Raw genomic sequence first — 14,513 nt, 5'->3', positions numbered from 1 at the left:
CGCTACACTGGGAGTGCACATCTAGTCCGTGTTCACAAGAACCTCGTCTGAAATAGCTAAGATAGAGGAATGAAGCAGTGGCTAAAAAGGAGACAGTTTAATGCTAGGGCTTAAGATGGCACCTCAAGGTTAGCAGAAGGTCATTCCCCATCAAAAGAACAGAACCAAATTTCACAGTAGGGGGAGAAAGCTTTATAGGGACCATGTCTAATCTAATTAGCCACTGTCCCTTCACTTCTTTGCTAAGAGCTGCTATGGCTAAGTGAGGAGGGGCCCCGAATTAGTTGGTCTAATGGGGAGGACGCGGGGAGGACAGCAAAGTCCTAACACAGAAAATATTCCTGGGCGCCTGGGTGGCTCAGTTGGTTAAGCGACTGCCTTCGGCTCAGGTCATGATCCTGGAGTCCCGGGATCGAGTCCCGCATCGGGCTCCCTGCTCAGCGGAGAGTCTGCTTCTCCCTCTGACCCTCCCCCCTTTCATGTGCTTTCTCTCTCACTGTCTCTCAAATAAATAAATAAAATAAAAAAAGAAAAAGAAAATATTCCTAACAGCAGTAACAATCTTCTAACAAAAATGCCTGGTGCAGTCCAGATGAAAGAAAACAACAGACTTATTCCTCATACCCTTTTTATCCACCCGGCTACATCTGTAGGCAACCCAAGGGCTATTACACTTCCACCTCACTTTAATGTACCAAATACAGTTCAAAGAAAAAGAGAGAGTAAAAGAAGATCAGGTTACAGCTCCTACCATTCTGAACGGGTTTACAGTAGATTAGAAGTGTCAACTCATTTTATTACCCTTAGAGTAGGGTTTTCCAACCTTGGCACTACTGACATTTCGGACTGCTAATACCTTGTTGTGGGGGGCTGTCCTTCGCACTGTAAAGTGTTTAGCAGCATTCCAGCCCTCCCAGGTACCTCTTTTGTGACAATCAAAAACGTTTCCAGACGTTGCTGTGTGTCCTTAGAGAGGCAAAATCATCCCCAGTTGGGAATCACTGCCTTAGACCTAGGGTATTGGATGCCTTGTGGCGGGCCATTTCCAGTCATTTCAATACTCGTGGCTGTAGCACACTATTTCTCAAATTGTGGGCTGAGCAGCATTAGATGAGAAAACATGAATGTGTATCTCATGTTTTGGGACCCTTTTGTTTCATACATGGATGTCTATATGGATCTATCGGATGTGTATTTGTGTGTGTGTGCATGTACTGTGTGGTCACAGTGGGTCATGATGTAAATGTATTTCTTACTGTGGGCTGAAGTTTAAAAATAGCTAGAAAAACAGTGAGATAGTATAAGGAATTAGGAGTTCCAAGAAAGGGGGAAAAAGCCCAAGCTACATTTTTAGCCTCCTGGGAACACTCCCCACCTCCACCCACCCCCAAGTACCCTGTAAAATGTTTACAATGGCACAAACCATGAACTATGGGTGTTCTGTACCCATAGTCTTAGCACAGTCCTACGAGTATTTGCTCATTAAATCGGTAGCCCCAACGCATAGGGTGGAGAGAAAGGAGATCTTGAGGGTGATGATGTGGATCCAGGGCATTTCCCATTAAACAAGCTGTTTTTGCCAATTTCACACCTGATAAAAGTAACACTTCTTGTCCCTCTGATTCCTTTCCCAGGCCTCTGCCTTCCTGCCATGGCCCCTTCTCATGTTTACAGACAGTTCCTCCTTGTCAGCTCTCGGCTCTAGCCTTCTCAGTCCTAGAACTGGCCAGGCCCAGGTTACTCAGCTGTGTCTGAGAAAGTTCAGCATTGTTGCCCTCTGACTATGTATCTAGGTCACCATCCTTTCCTGCCCTGTGTGGGGAGAAGAATGGGGAGGAAATGAACTTCAAGGGCAAGAACCCCCTGTTTCTTTTTCCCAATAACTACTGTGAAATCTAAAACGGCTCATAGAGTCTACACAATTTCTTCTTTGATTTTTGCTTTCATGTTTTAAATCATGGATCCACATCTTTAAAACATGTGCTTCAAGGGAAGACTACATACTGCCTAAACACCATGCTTTAAGAATCTGAGTTCCATACTTCTATATCTAGCCACCGTTTTTGTTTTTAATTAGTAACATACACATTACAGCTACAAAACTAATATGCATTAAGAATTGAAGCATTCTGAATCGAGGAAGGAAGTTAAAGAAATCATGTGTTCGACCTTAGAGGTTATATATTCCAATAATCTCACCAACTGACACATGAAAACAGAGAGCCAAAAAGGAGCACTGCATAGCAAAAGGCTTATGGGAACATACAACTTCATAGCTGGAAGGAAACAGGTGATCCCTACCTCACTTCCTCCCAGAGTCGAAATCTCCTGAGTAACATCATGGCAGAGCCAAGGGTTCTGGTCCATGAATCCAGAAAGTTGGGCTTTTATCTTAGCTCTGCCACCAATTAGGAATGTGACTCTGGGGAAGTTGCTTAATTCCTGAAAAGGATAACTGCAATTTAGTAGAGATGCTCTTTAAATACTGGCAACCAAAATCAGCCTTGTAATGTTTAGTCATTGTTCTTACTTCTACCCTCTGGAGTTAACAGGAAGTACTAAAGTTACTAGGTCAAATCTCTTTCAAAATGGACCAAAGACCTAAATGTGAGACCTGAAACTATAAAACCCTAGAAGAAAACACAGGCAGTCATTTCTTTGACATTGGCCATAGAAACATTTTTCTAAATATGTCTCCTCAAGCAAGGGAAATGAAAGCAAATTAAACTATTAGTAACACACCAAAACAAAAGCTTTTGCACAGAGAAGGAAACCATCAATAAAACGACAAGGCTACCTATTGAACAAGAGAAGGTATTTGCAAATAATATATCCAATAAGGGGTTAATATCCAAAATACATAAAGAATTCACGCAACCCAACACCAAAAAACCCTAAATAATCCAATTAAAAATGGGCAGAGTTCCTGAATAAACATTTTGTATTTTTAAATTCAACTGTTATTTTTCCCCTAAATCTCTTTTATAAGCTACACATCCTCAATTCTGGCAACCTCAAAGTTGAGCACACAAAATACACTCAAAGTCCTGACGAATGAAGGAGAGAAATGAACCATTCCGCATCCTGGCTCCATCCCCTGGGTGTGTGCTGCCTTTTATTCTCTCTTAAAATGGAGTACCCAGAACTAAACACAACCTCCAGATGTGCCCTGACCAGCAAATGAAAGAATGCAGAGGATTAGTGCCTTCCTTCATCCATACACTATACTTCTATTAATATAGTCAAAGACTGTGTTGGCTTTTTGGGCACACACTTCAAAGCACTGACTCATACTGATTTTTGCAGTCAACTAGGACCCTAGTTCCACATATGTACTTTAACAAAAAATCACATGCTCTTCTGTTAGGCATGGTCTTGCCCTTCGGTACTTGTGCAATTTAAAAAAAAAAAACTAAATTTTAATTACAATATTTCTATTAACTCCATCTTATTGGTTTTGATCTATTAGTCTAACCTTTTGAATCTTGATTTTTGTCATCCAGAGTATTAATCATACCTCTAATGTTAGAGTTACTTGCAAATTTAATGATGAAAAAATTAACCAGGGTAAGAACAAGAAAAGTGCTCTATCACTAGAAATTTCCCTCCAGGATGACATAAATTTGTTGAATACTCTTGGGCTAAAGAAACTCAACTAACCATGGATCACTTAAAAGTACGATATATAGTCCACTGGGGCACCTGGGTGGCTCACTCGGTTTAAACGTTGGACTCTTGATTTCTGAGCAGGTCATGATCTCAGGGTAATGATCTCAGTGTTGTGAGAGCTAGCCCCGTGAGCGTGGAGTCTGCTTGGACTTCTCTATCTCCCTCAGCCCCTCCTTCCACTCACACAAATGCTCTCTCTCTAAATAATAAAATCTTTTTTTTTTAAAGTACTGTCGTCCAGGCCACGTATGTCCATTTTGTCTACATGGATGTTATGAGAATATGGCAAAAGCTGGTTGAAATCCACCTACAATTTAATAACCAATGCATTCCTTTAATTTAATGGTTTAATAATTCTGCTAAAGAAGGAAAGAAACCATGCTAATCAGGCAGGGCGCATTCCCACTGAACACATACTAATTTCTGGGGCTTGCCATTTCCCTCTCTGAGAATGTTCACAAAACATCTATTTAATAATCTGCTTCAGAAATTTCTAGAAATAACTGTCAAGGGTTAACGACCTGTATCCATTTTTTAAAAGGCAAGATATTTGTCCATCTCCAACTTAACACATCCTATACGCCATTTTTTTTTTTTTTAATGATCTTAGGCCTTCAATGATAAATACAAATTTTTAGTTCCATAGAATATAATTCATCTGGGTCAGGTACAGGAGCCTTAAAATAGGTTAAGTGCTCTCTTATTTGCATTCCTATTTTAGTCTTCTAGTTTAATTGTGTCTTTCCAATTCTTGTCAAACCATTTTCCTTGACAGAAAAAACCCAGAAATTAAACAGCTTAGCAAACAGACCAATTCACTGTTGAATAAATGAATAAATGCTTTCTCACTATAGCTAGTGAATACTATAGCATCTGTTTCAAAAGATTTACCTGTATTTTCTTTGATTTTTTTTTTTTTTTTAGTCTTTTCTTCTAACATTTATTCACTACTTCAACTCAGAGTTTAAGCTTACTGGACACCATTCTTATTAGTTCTATAGCTATTTTGCGTTAGCCAGTATGTGTCCTCCCGTCTGCCCCTTTTTAAAATATATGCATTCTAGAATCAGTTAACTACCCTCGTTTCATCTGATCTTGATTCTTTCCTTTCCTCACTGGAATTCTGTGTTTGTTTATTCCATTTACTCCACATATGTTGGTGGAGCTTCGTGTAAATGCCAAAAGAGTAAGATTCTAAGGTTTTGTGGGAGGGGATCTTATCATTTTGATATCTTCCTCAGCATTTACCATAATAGTGCCAGTCATACAATAAGCCATCAAGTACTGAATCAATCTTATTCCATAATTCTCAGTGATAACTTTGAGTGTTAGAATTTTAAGTTAACTCATTATTATGGCCTATAAAATGGTATTATTTTTTATCTCATTCTCTGTTCTGTTCTCCTGTGAATTCTATTAACCTTTCATCCACCTCCACTTTTCCTGTCAGCTGTTTTCCATAATGTCCAGTGTTAGCTTTAACTCAAACAAAACAAAACAAAACAAAACAAAAACAAACAAAAAAACTTTTTTTAGGCTTCTTGCTCTTCACTGAATTGACAGGTCTTCTTGCCATGTATATTCTCTCTACTAGCCTTGAGTTATGCTCTATTTGAGTTGGGAATCTGCCTTGTGAGTATCATGTGCCAAAGAACAGAAACTGTGGAAACCTTCCCTTTGTACTAGCTTACACATTCTACATTTTCCTTTTTCTTCCAAAGACAAAAGAACTTGCAGACAGAAGAAAAGATGAAAAATACAATCTGGGCTCCCGGTCCTTAAGTCCTAAATTACTAGAAATACAGTCCCTGCTTCCTCATGTGTCGTCATTTATTTTTACACAAAAAGAGATAATAATGTACTGATTTGATGAGCAGCCATGGACTTATAATCACATGTCCAGTATGCTGGGCAGAAAGATACTATATCATCCTCTTAATTATGCGTCTCAATCTACCCGGTAGGAAACAGAATCATTCTTAGTTCCTCCTTTTCCCTGTTCCGAATCCACATATCCCCCTGCCAACACCACAGAATTACTGAAACAATCGCTAAATCTAGGTGATGCTACCTCCTCCATCTCTGGCACTCCTTACCCTTTCCCATTTTTATAGCAATTCCTCATCACCTTTCATTTCTACTGGTGCAACCCTTTCCTAATTTGTCTCCTTGGTTCTAACTTTGCCTCCTTCTGTTAATCCTCCAGGGAACTATTTAAGTGATTTTCTTAGTTACAAAGTTGGTCACGTCATCACCTGTTTGCCCTGTGTAAAAGGTTTCCCTGCAAATGGGGGCAAACTTGATCACTGAATGGCTCACTGACTCGCTCTGAGTCCGCACCCTCTTCAGGGTAATATGGCTCCTCTTGTTGCACATTTTCTATTCCTAATCATACCTGACTTCTTTGAGTATCACAAATTTGCCAGGCTGTTTACTGCTCTGCCATCAATACTCTGTTATCCAATGTCTGCTCTCAACTTCCCTTCATCATTTCAATCCTGTCTCAGAAGTCATCTCTCCTGTGAGCTTTCTCTGGGCCTCTCATCGTCCATTACTTCATCCCTTCTATTCATCACCTATAGAGTCCTCTTTAAAATCCCAACTTTATATTCTAACTCCTTATTTATAAGATTGCCCCTCCAACTGGATATTAAACTTCCTAGCGTAGGGATTTGGGGTCTTGTTCTGTATTTTGATCACTTGACATCGTGTCTGGCACAGAATGGATAATCAACAAATATTAGTTACAAGGGAATTAATGCTCTCTGTGGGACAAACAATGGTCTTAAAGGATGACGCACAGCTCAAAATAAGCTTTGAAAAAGGCGAAAATCCCAATACTTAAAGCAGCAAAAGAATAGTAATCTCTTCATTATTCATACTTATGGAGGAAGGCAGTAAGAGATTAAAAAATAGTGTACAATCCAGAAATCCTTTCTATTTGGCATTTTGTATGTCTTCATATAAACATTTGACAGATTTGCTTTCCTAATAACCTTTTGTTTCAGATAACATTAAAATTAAACTGTGTGCCAACAAACCAGCTGTAGGGTAAATGTGGTAAGTATCCTGGGCAGTAAGTCAGCTGAGCTAGAATTAAGAATTCATCATGAATAATCCATGCAATTCACACCTGGTTATGTATTCCCCTGGAAGGTAAGAGAGATAGAAGGAAAGGAGTGGGTCAGCCATGCTTCGTATCTGGCACTTTCTATAAATCTTAGAGAAGAGAGATACCAGCAGTCTGTGTTTTTGTCACTTTTCCTGGCAAATAGGCCCTGAGGATAGAAGAAACTGAAAATCAAGCAAAAGCAAAGGGGTTATGAGGACTGTGAGTCACACTTGTATTTGGGAAGTGCCCCCTGATGGATGGAACAACATCAAACTGATTCCAGCCCATTACTTGAAGCTAGTAAGAAAAGAACGTAGCAGAATGTTTGGGTAAAAAGTGACCAAAAGCAAGGGTCAAGTTACCTTTCTAACAAATACAGAGGGAGAGGAACACATTTGAGAAGTTCTGTGTTCATGGGATAAATGAGACTAATTACAAAGGGAGAGCTCTAGAAATTTGTTCTAGATTTAAGTATTGTGATAGCCTTAGGATTCCAATTTGAAAGCTTCTTACACAAATCTAGTGTACCTCTGAAGACCTTCAGATTAACTTTTCTCGGCCCCTTACTATGTTGCTAATGCACCATAATCCAGCTCTGACACATCACAGCTGATGGACTTGAAAGCTAGGCACAAAGTCATGCTTCTCGGATGGCTGTCTGTGCTCTTCGTTTGATCCATGTAAAAGCAGCAGGACATCTGCCTCACAACCAGAAACCCCCTTAGAGTCTCTGGAACAGTCCACGCTTCTGCTCTAAGCCCAAGAGATTCCTCTGTCACCACACTTTTCGAGGCAATACTGAGTATAAAACTAGTTCATACTCTTCTAGGGAAAAGACACACTGAGTGGTCAGAGAGCCTCACACAGGCAGTGTGCAGTAATGAGCGGAAATAACACCGGGAAGCCGCAGTTTTGAGCCTGGCTTGACCACTCAAATGAACTGAGGTCTGGCTTCCTTCTTAATAAAATGGGCTAATTCTTGCCTTGCCTTCTTCACAAAGTTATATCAAGATCAAATGAGAAAAATGAAAGCATTTTTGAAAGTGCCTGTGTGTTTCTGTGCATGAGTTGAAGACTCCTTTGGATCCTCTTAACCATCTGAGCCACCCAGGCGCCTCCTTTGGATCCTCTTAAAAAACTCTACCAGTCCTAGAAATGATGGAAAGATCCCGAGTGAGCTTTGCATCTCATGCCTCAATTGTCCCTTTTGCAAAACAGACTCCCCTCCTGGCAGGCTCAGGGGTATACATATTAGAACAGTGAACCATTTCTGTCCTTTATGTTTAGGAAGATTAAGGAGAAACCCCAGGGGATTATGGGTAATGTGAAGATTATATTTTGGAATTCTTCCTAAAACAAGACCCCTATATACTCTAAGAGTGAAACTTTCACTGCCAAGGACTGGACTGCAGGACCCAAAATCTCTCTTTTCCCTTCTTTCCTCACTCCCATGTGAACAGCAAGCTTGGGTCATTCTCAGTCACCAGGCAGCTATCATGAGCCTTTCTTTCTCAGCACCTAGGGCTGGAAGACGGGGGGAAGGAAGGGAAGGTTGATTAAAATGGCCACCCCATTCAGAAGAATATTGAATCCACGGAGGGGCAAAGGGCAGAGAGGGAGAGAAATGCTTAGAACTGGAGCACTGGAAAGAAAGGCAAGACACAAAGGAGGGCAGAAGGCAGGGATTTCATTGTTGTCTTGACAACCAAACCCCTGCTGTTCCTGATGAGTTTACCTAACAACGAGCTGTCCAGGCTCTGCTCTGGGCAAATTCCACCACTGCAGGAGAGGAGGGAGGAGGGAAATGGATGGAAAGATGGTAACTGTGTGCTCCAGCATGATGGGACTGGCTCCCGACGTCTACTAGATTACAGGTTATGATCAGCCATGATCTGGAAGAGAATTAGGGACTGGGTTTAAATAAGCAGACATGATAGGGTTCCAAATCATGCTGTGAAAATGGTTAGAGGAAGCTGGAAAAGACCAGTCTCAGAACAAGAGATAGACAGAAGCAGATGTCAAAGTCAAGGAAATAGGGAAAATACTGGAAGGAGCACAGGGAAAAGGAACTATAATGAACAGAAGCACCTTGGGGAAGAAGAGGTACCCAAAGGTATTTGTTTCCAGTTTCTTGTCTATAGCCTGAATTTTAAAACCTTTCCAAAGAGATGGTTATCCATCCTGATACTAAGGGTATGTAACAGAGCTGTGGTGATGACTCCACAATCTCCACATACTAGTAGGGATTTTGGGGCACCACCTATGGTTAGAAAACAAGGGGACAGGGTAGGAGGTGGACAGGGGACTTATTTTTTTTTTTTTTTAAGATTTTATTTATTTGAGAGAGAGAGAGAATGAGAGATAGAGAGCACGAGAGGGAAGAGGGTCAAAGAGAGAAGCAGACTCCTTGCTGAGCAAGGAGCCCGACATGGGACTCGATCCCGGGACCCCAGGATCATGACCTGAGCTGAAGGCAGTCGCTTAACCAACTGAGCCACGCAGGCGCCCCAGGGGACTTATTTTGAAGCTGCATTTATATAACAAGCATACCATGTTTACACCGATTATATATTTATTGGGGAAGGGCTAAATTCCCCCCAAGAAAATCTCTGGCACCATACTTACATCAGCACTAGATTAAGGTGTATTTCCTACTAGTTCACCCTTACTCCCTCCCTGCGCTAGTACCATAAGGTCTACTCCTCCACAGGGCACTTGGTGAATCTATATCTAAAGAAAGAGGTAGGGGTGCCTGGGTGGCTCAGTTGGTTAAGCGGCTGCCTTAGCCTCAGGTCATGATCTCAGGGTCCTGGGATCCAGTCCTGCACTGGGCTCCCTGCTCAGCGGGGAGTCTGCTTCTCTCTCTCCCTCTGTCCCTGCCCCTGCTTGTTCGCTCTCTCTCAAATAAATAAAATCTTTAAAAAATAATAAAAAAATAAAGACAGAGGTAAAGATCGAACCTCAAGAATTAACATATGGCTGTGTCTCCAACACCAAGTTAACAGGAAAGAGCCAAATGATCTCCATCCATGGCTGAAAGCAACAGGAAACACCCTAATCATTTAAGAGGTGGATAAGATTCCCAACATCAGTGCAATCTAGCACTGACAATGTCTACCTCAGTGTGATGGAGATCTAGGATTCTGGTATCCAAAAAGGCACTGAGTATAGGACCAACTAGCTTACAGGAAATACCAACAGATTTTTTTAAAATAGCTTATAGAGAATATCAGCAGATTTTTTTCGGATGTCCACCTGGTTTAATCACCGTAGACTCTCTGGTTTACTCTGGGTTTCTGAGTCAAAATGATCTCAAATGAATCAGCTCTAGCACTGACTCCTTGAGGGGTGGAATGAACTCAAAGGGGCAACTTCTGGCAGTACATACTGCGCAAAGAAGCAAGTGTCCACTGAAGACTGATCAGAAGAGAGGGGAGAAGGGTAAGAGATAAAACAAACTGGGCTCATCTAAAAGTCAATGGCCCGGAGGAGAGGGCAGGTAAGTAGCTTCTGAATCATGGAACAAGACAGGGAATGGTTTCCATTACTATCACCACCAAGACAAGGACCTGTGATTGCAAAATGAATACTCCCTCAAAGAAGGCAAATGGGTATAGTTTAACCTGCAGTGCCACCTGGTGCCCAGAGGGAGAATTCCTGTTCTAAGTCCCAAAGTCGCAACAGCTTGCTGTGCCTTCCAAGACATATTTAACAAAATGATTTTTCTCTCTGTCTTCTGTGCGCATGAACACTCTCTCTCACATACACACACTCTGTCTCTGTCTCTCTCAGAGAGTAACTGGATGAAGACATTAAAAATATGTTTAAAGGTTACTTTTTTATTTAGAAGCAGAAATAATGCCCTCTCCTCTCTTTAAAATGCTTTGTGTCTGGAATATTCTTTACATTAAACCTGTCTAAATGATACCTATCTTACATCTAGTTCTAAACACTTACTTTCCTCTATAAAGCCTCCCTAATGTTTACGCCCAAGAATCTGAATTTTTTTTTTTTACTGTGTTTACAGTCTATACCACGTCATTTAGCTTCACATTGTTCAGTATTTCTAATTGATTCATATGGGTTCTCTCTTTTCTTAGGCTGAAAGGACCTTGAAGTACAAACAGTCATATATTAGATCTGAAGAGCTAGCCGGCAGCTGCTACTTAGTAAGTACACACAGGCACCAAATCTTACACAGACTTCTCAAAAATTATTTGTAAAGAGGTCACCATAACAAGAACTACATAAAGTTAGTTTCCTAGGAAGCAAATGAAGAGAGTTAGGAGCACCTGGATTAGGCAGTTCCCTGGTTCTGAAGAAACTCTGAGGTTCTGCTCTGGATATGACCAGGGAAGACTTTAAGTATATAAGACAGGATGGAAGAGTGCATAGATAAAGATCATATGAAGAAAGGGACCTGGATTTAAAGGGTGCAGGAAAGAATTTCTGTCTCCCAGGGTCTTTTGCTAACAGATCCCAAAGCAAGCACACTATAAAGACTTTTCCAAAAAAACACATTAAAATGTAAACATATTCTTTACATCAGATATGCTACTGCCCTAGCAATTTAGAGTTCCCAAGGAAGTGGAACATGGAGCTTCTAAAGATGAACGAGAACTCACAGTTACTGAGAGCTTCTATGTGCCAGGCATGCGTCAAGAGGCTTTCATTATCATCTCTTATCTTCCAACTAACTTTATGAGCTGGGCACTGTTATTCCCATCTGGAGAGTAATGGAGGCAGAGGGAGGTTAAGTGACTTGTTCTAAGTCACACAGATAGTAAGACGCAAAGGAGGATTTGAATTCAGATCTGTCTGACTTCAAAGCCCATATTCTTATTTCCCTGTGTGGAAGGAAAGAAGCTGAGAAGCACAACAGCGGGACATGCTTCCAGAGAGGGCCAGCTTAGATGGGCCTCACAGTGGGAGGCCCATGGCAGAGAGGACACTATGTTCTTCTGGAAAGGAGAGTGCCGCTAGGATAGGAGAGGGCCTGAAGGGCCCAAAGGAAAAACCTCTTCTCAGGCTCAACCATGGCTCTGGGAATTTGAGGTGCTCACTTAAAGAGCTGTGCGGGAGGGATATAACAGAGACTTCAGTTTACACTGGTGTTTCTTGTCCCCCAGCATGACTGAGGAATCTCTGAGATCTTCACTAGTGATAAACAGAGGGACCTGATTTGATTGGAATGGCATGTGATGTTCATTCGACCAAATTTGTTAAGTGCCTTCCATGTATATGATTAGGTGCTTATGACAGAATGATGAATAAGACAGAGTCCCCGCTCTCAGGATACTGAAATCAGAACTGTCCTGGGTTCCTATTTGTAGCTACAGATGGGCAAGAGGTACCAGTAACTTGACCTGAAGAAAGGTACTTGAGGTCTAAATACCTCATGAGATCCTGTTTTATTCTTAACTGATGCAATAACCAATTCTGCCTCTCTGTTTGAGTGTATGAGAATTTACACGCAGAAGTGCAAAAACACACAGGCACAGGCAATCAGGTACCACCTATCTATTACAACCTTAAAGATGTATTCAAGTAGTAAGTGTCAGTATAGGATAGAAAAGACATGGTATCTTCATCTGAAGGTGGGTGTAGAGTAAGTGACACCTAAGAAATATGACAGGGAGACTGCTCATAATAGGAGACACTCCTGGGGCCCTTCTTGGCCCAATCTACAGAAATTGAGAACTTCCCTTTGTCAAGGTCTAGTGGGAGAGGCATGAGACAAGCAGTGTCCCTTTTCTCCCAAGGAAGCACAATACAACGTGAGCAAAGCATCAGTGCAAAAAATTATTTTCAGGACCTCTAAAAACTACTTGAGTCAATAATGACTCAAGTCAATAAAGGGCCAGAAAATAATCTGACAGGAAAATCTGGAGACTTGGTTTGAAAGAATTTTGAGATTTAGTTTGTATCTGGGGCTCTTGCAAAAGTATGCTATTTTCCTACAGAAACTGCATAGAAAGAGATCAGGTATAAGAAACCACAAGGCGCCAGAACTGAATGACAAGAAAGAGAAGTTTATGGAGCAAAGGAGAAAAGCTGTAATCTATGTTCCTTGAGAAACTCTGAATCTTAACTCTGAAAATCTTTTTCTCACTGAGAACAGGATGCAGAATAGGGATACCTAAAGGAGACTATGCAATCTCTGATCCAGGAGTGTTTTAAGAAAAAAATCAGAAATATGGAGATGGAAATCAATTTATATACTACCTAAACGTGCATGTGTCCTTGAGTCCAGTCAGATGGAAAGCAAGAGAGACTAGACGCAAATAAGGCAGAGGGACTTGCAAGTGAGGCCAGTTCTAGTGGGCACAGCTTGGTGAGAAACCCAGCATCGTGCCAGCAGAGTGGGGAGGCAATACAGAGTAGAGGAAATTGCATGGGCTTTGAGGCCAGGATGACTGAAGTAGAAATCTTGGGGCTCATACTTCCTAGCTCTATGATTCTGGGAAGCTTAATCTGAATATCCTCTTCTTCACTTGTAAGATGTGTAAATATAGGTCTATCTCACAGAACTGCACTGCACATCGGTCCATGAAGCACAAAGCTGCTTAGCTGGTACAGTTAGTATTAAATGTCAGCTCCTTTCCTGGGGCGCTTGCTTGTATCCTTTGGTGGCAGGCCTGGAGTTTCCCTTAAGATCTAACCAAGGTCAGAGAGACCCTTTATCCATCTGCTTCTAGACATGCCCATTGAGAAAGTGGTAAGGAACACCTCTGATTCTGGCGTGACCTGGGAGAATTAGTGCAGAGGACGTAGTCAGCCATTTTTAACTGTCTTTCAGGAAGACGAACACGCGTGCCTGGCAACACAGCCCTCTGCAAGGGTCCCCTCCTCTCTCCACACTTCTCCTGACCTTTCCTGGGAGATGGTTTATAGGGACTGCATTTCTAAGAAAACGAGTTCATGGCCTGGCATAAAGTCCAGAGCTTGCCATTTAATTTTCTCCTGGGTCCACTGCTTATTGGACTCCTTAAACCTGACACATTCTTTCTTTTTTCCTTCATCTCTATAGAATTCCTGACTTCACATACTTTTCTATTCTCCTTTGTCCACAGATTACAGAACCTTCTCCTTTTCTTCCTTCCTCTTTTTACCATGCTATCCATTCTCACGTGCCCCCCAACCCACACACACACATATGCACACAAACACACACACTCACTCACTCACTCTTTAAGAAATCCTGATGTAGATGCCAGGAATGTGTCTGCTGCCCTTTTGACACAGAGTCTGATGCCATCTTCGGGGCCATGGGGAGGGCAGAGCCATGGGACGTGGCATTCGTGTACTCTACTGCTAGCCTGCTTCATATTTTTATCGTGGCATTGCTCTGGGCATCCAGGCAGGGAACCAGTCCAGCTTCTTCTCATTCCTTTGCTCTCCACCAGGACTCCATAATAATCTCACCCCTTACCTTGGCTGGATCTTCCTGCCCCAAACCTTCTACTATCAATGGAGCACAGTACATTCCTCCTCTTTCCCTCCAACCTAGTCATGTCTTGAGTACTTGTCCAATTTCCTAACCCTGATTCTGATGCATGCAGGAATACTGCTAAGTTTCTTCTGTTTTCAGACATGAGCATTCTGCACAAGCTGGATTCACTCCGTGGCTTAGCCTGCTACCCTCAATCCTCTGCCCCTCCCTTTGTCTCTAGTTCCAAACAAGGAGGGCTCCTTCTTACATAATTGGATGTTCCCAGCACAGAAGCTGACA

At 41.7% G+C, this 14,513-nt stretch overlaps 1 protein-coding gene across 3 annotated transcripts in view; it reads right to left on the bottom strand.

Moving 5' to 3' along the window:
• Positions 1 to 14,513, bottom strand: part of SNX19 (sorting nexin 19) — a 50,622-nt gene that overhangs the window by 16,978 nt on the left and 19,131 nt on the right. Inside the window, exon 9 of one of the 3 annotated variants that reach the window (XM_028120809.2) lies at positions 8,517 to 8,673. The exons of the other annotated variants lie outside the window; for them this stretch is intronic. Within the exon in view, the coding sequence (XP_027976610.1) occupies positions 8,517 to 8,673 (157 nt within the window). The remainder of the gene's footprint in view (positions 1 to 8,516; positions 8,674 to 14,513) is intronic. 3 annotated transcript variants of the gene reach the window in all.

Source organism: Eumetopias jubatus, unplaced genomic scaffold, assembly GCF_037043125.1.
Source record: "Eumetopias jubatus isolate StellerSeaLion01/CBP00866 unplaced genomic scaffold, mEumJub1_p1.0 scaffold_13, whole genome shotgun sequence".
Lineage (NCBI taxonomy): Eukaryota > Metazoa > Chordata > Mammalia > Carnivora > Otariidae > Eumetopias > Eumetopias jubatus.
Note: the sequence above shows the minus strand (reverse complement) of the source record. Positions and strands in the feature narration are given on the sequence as shown.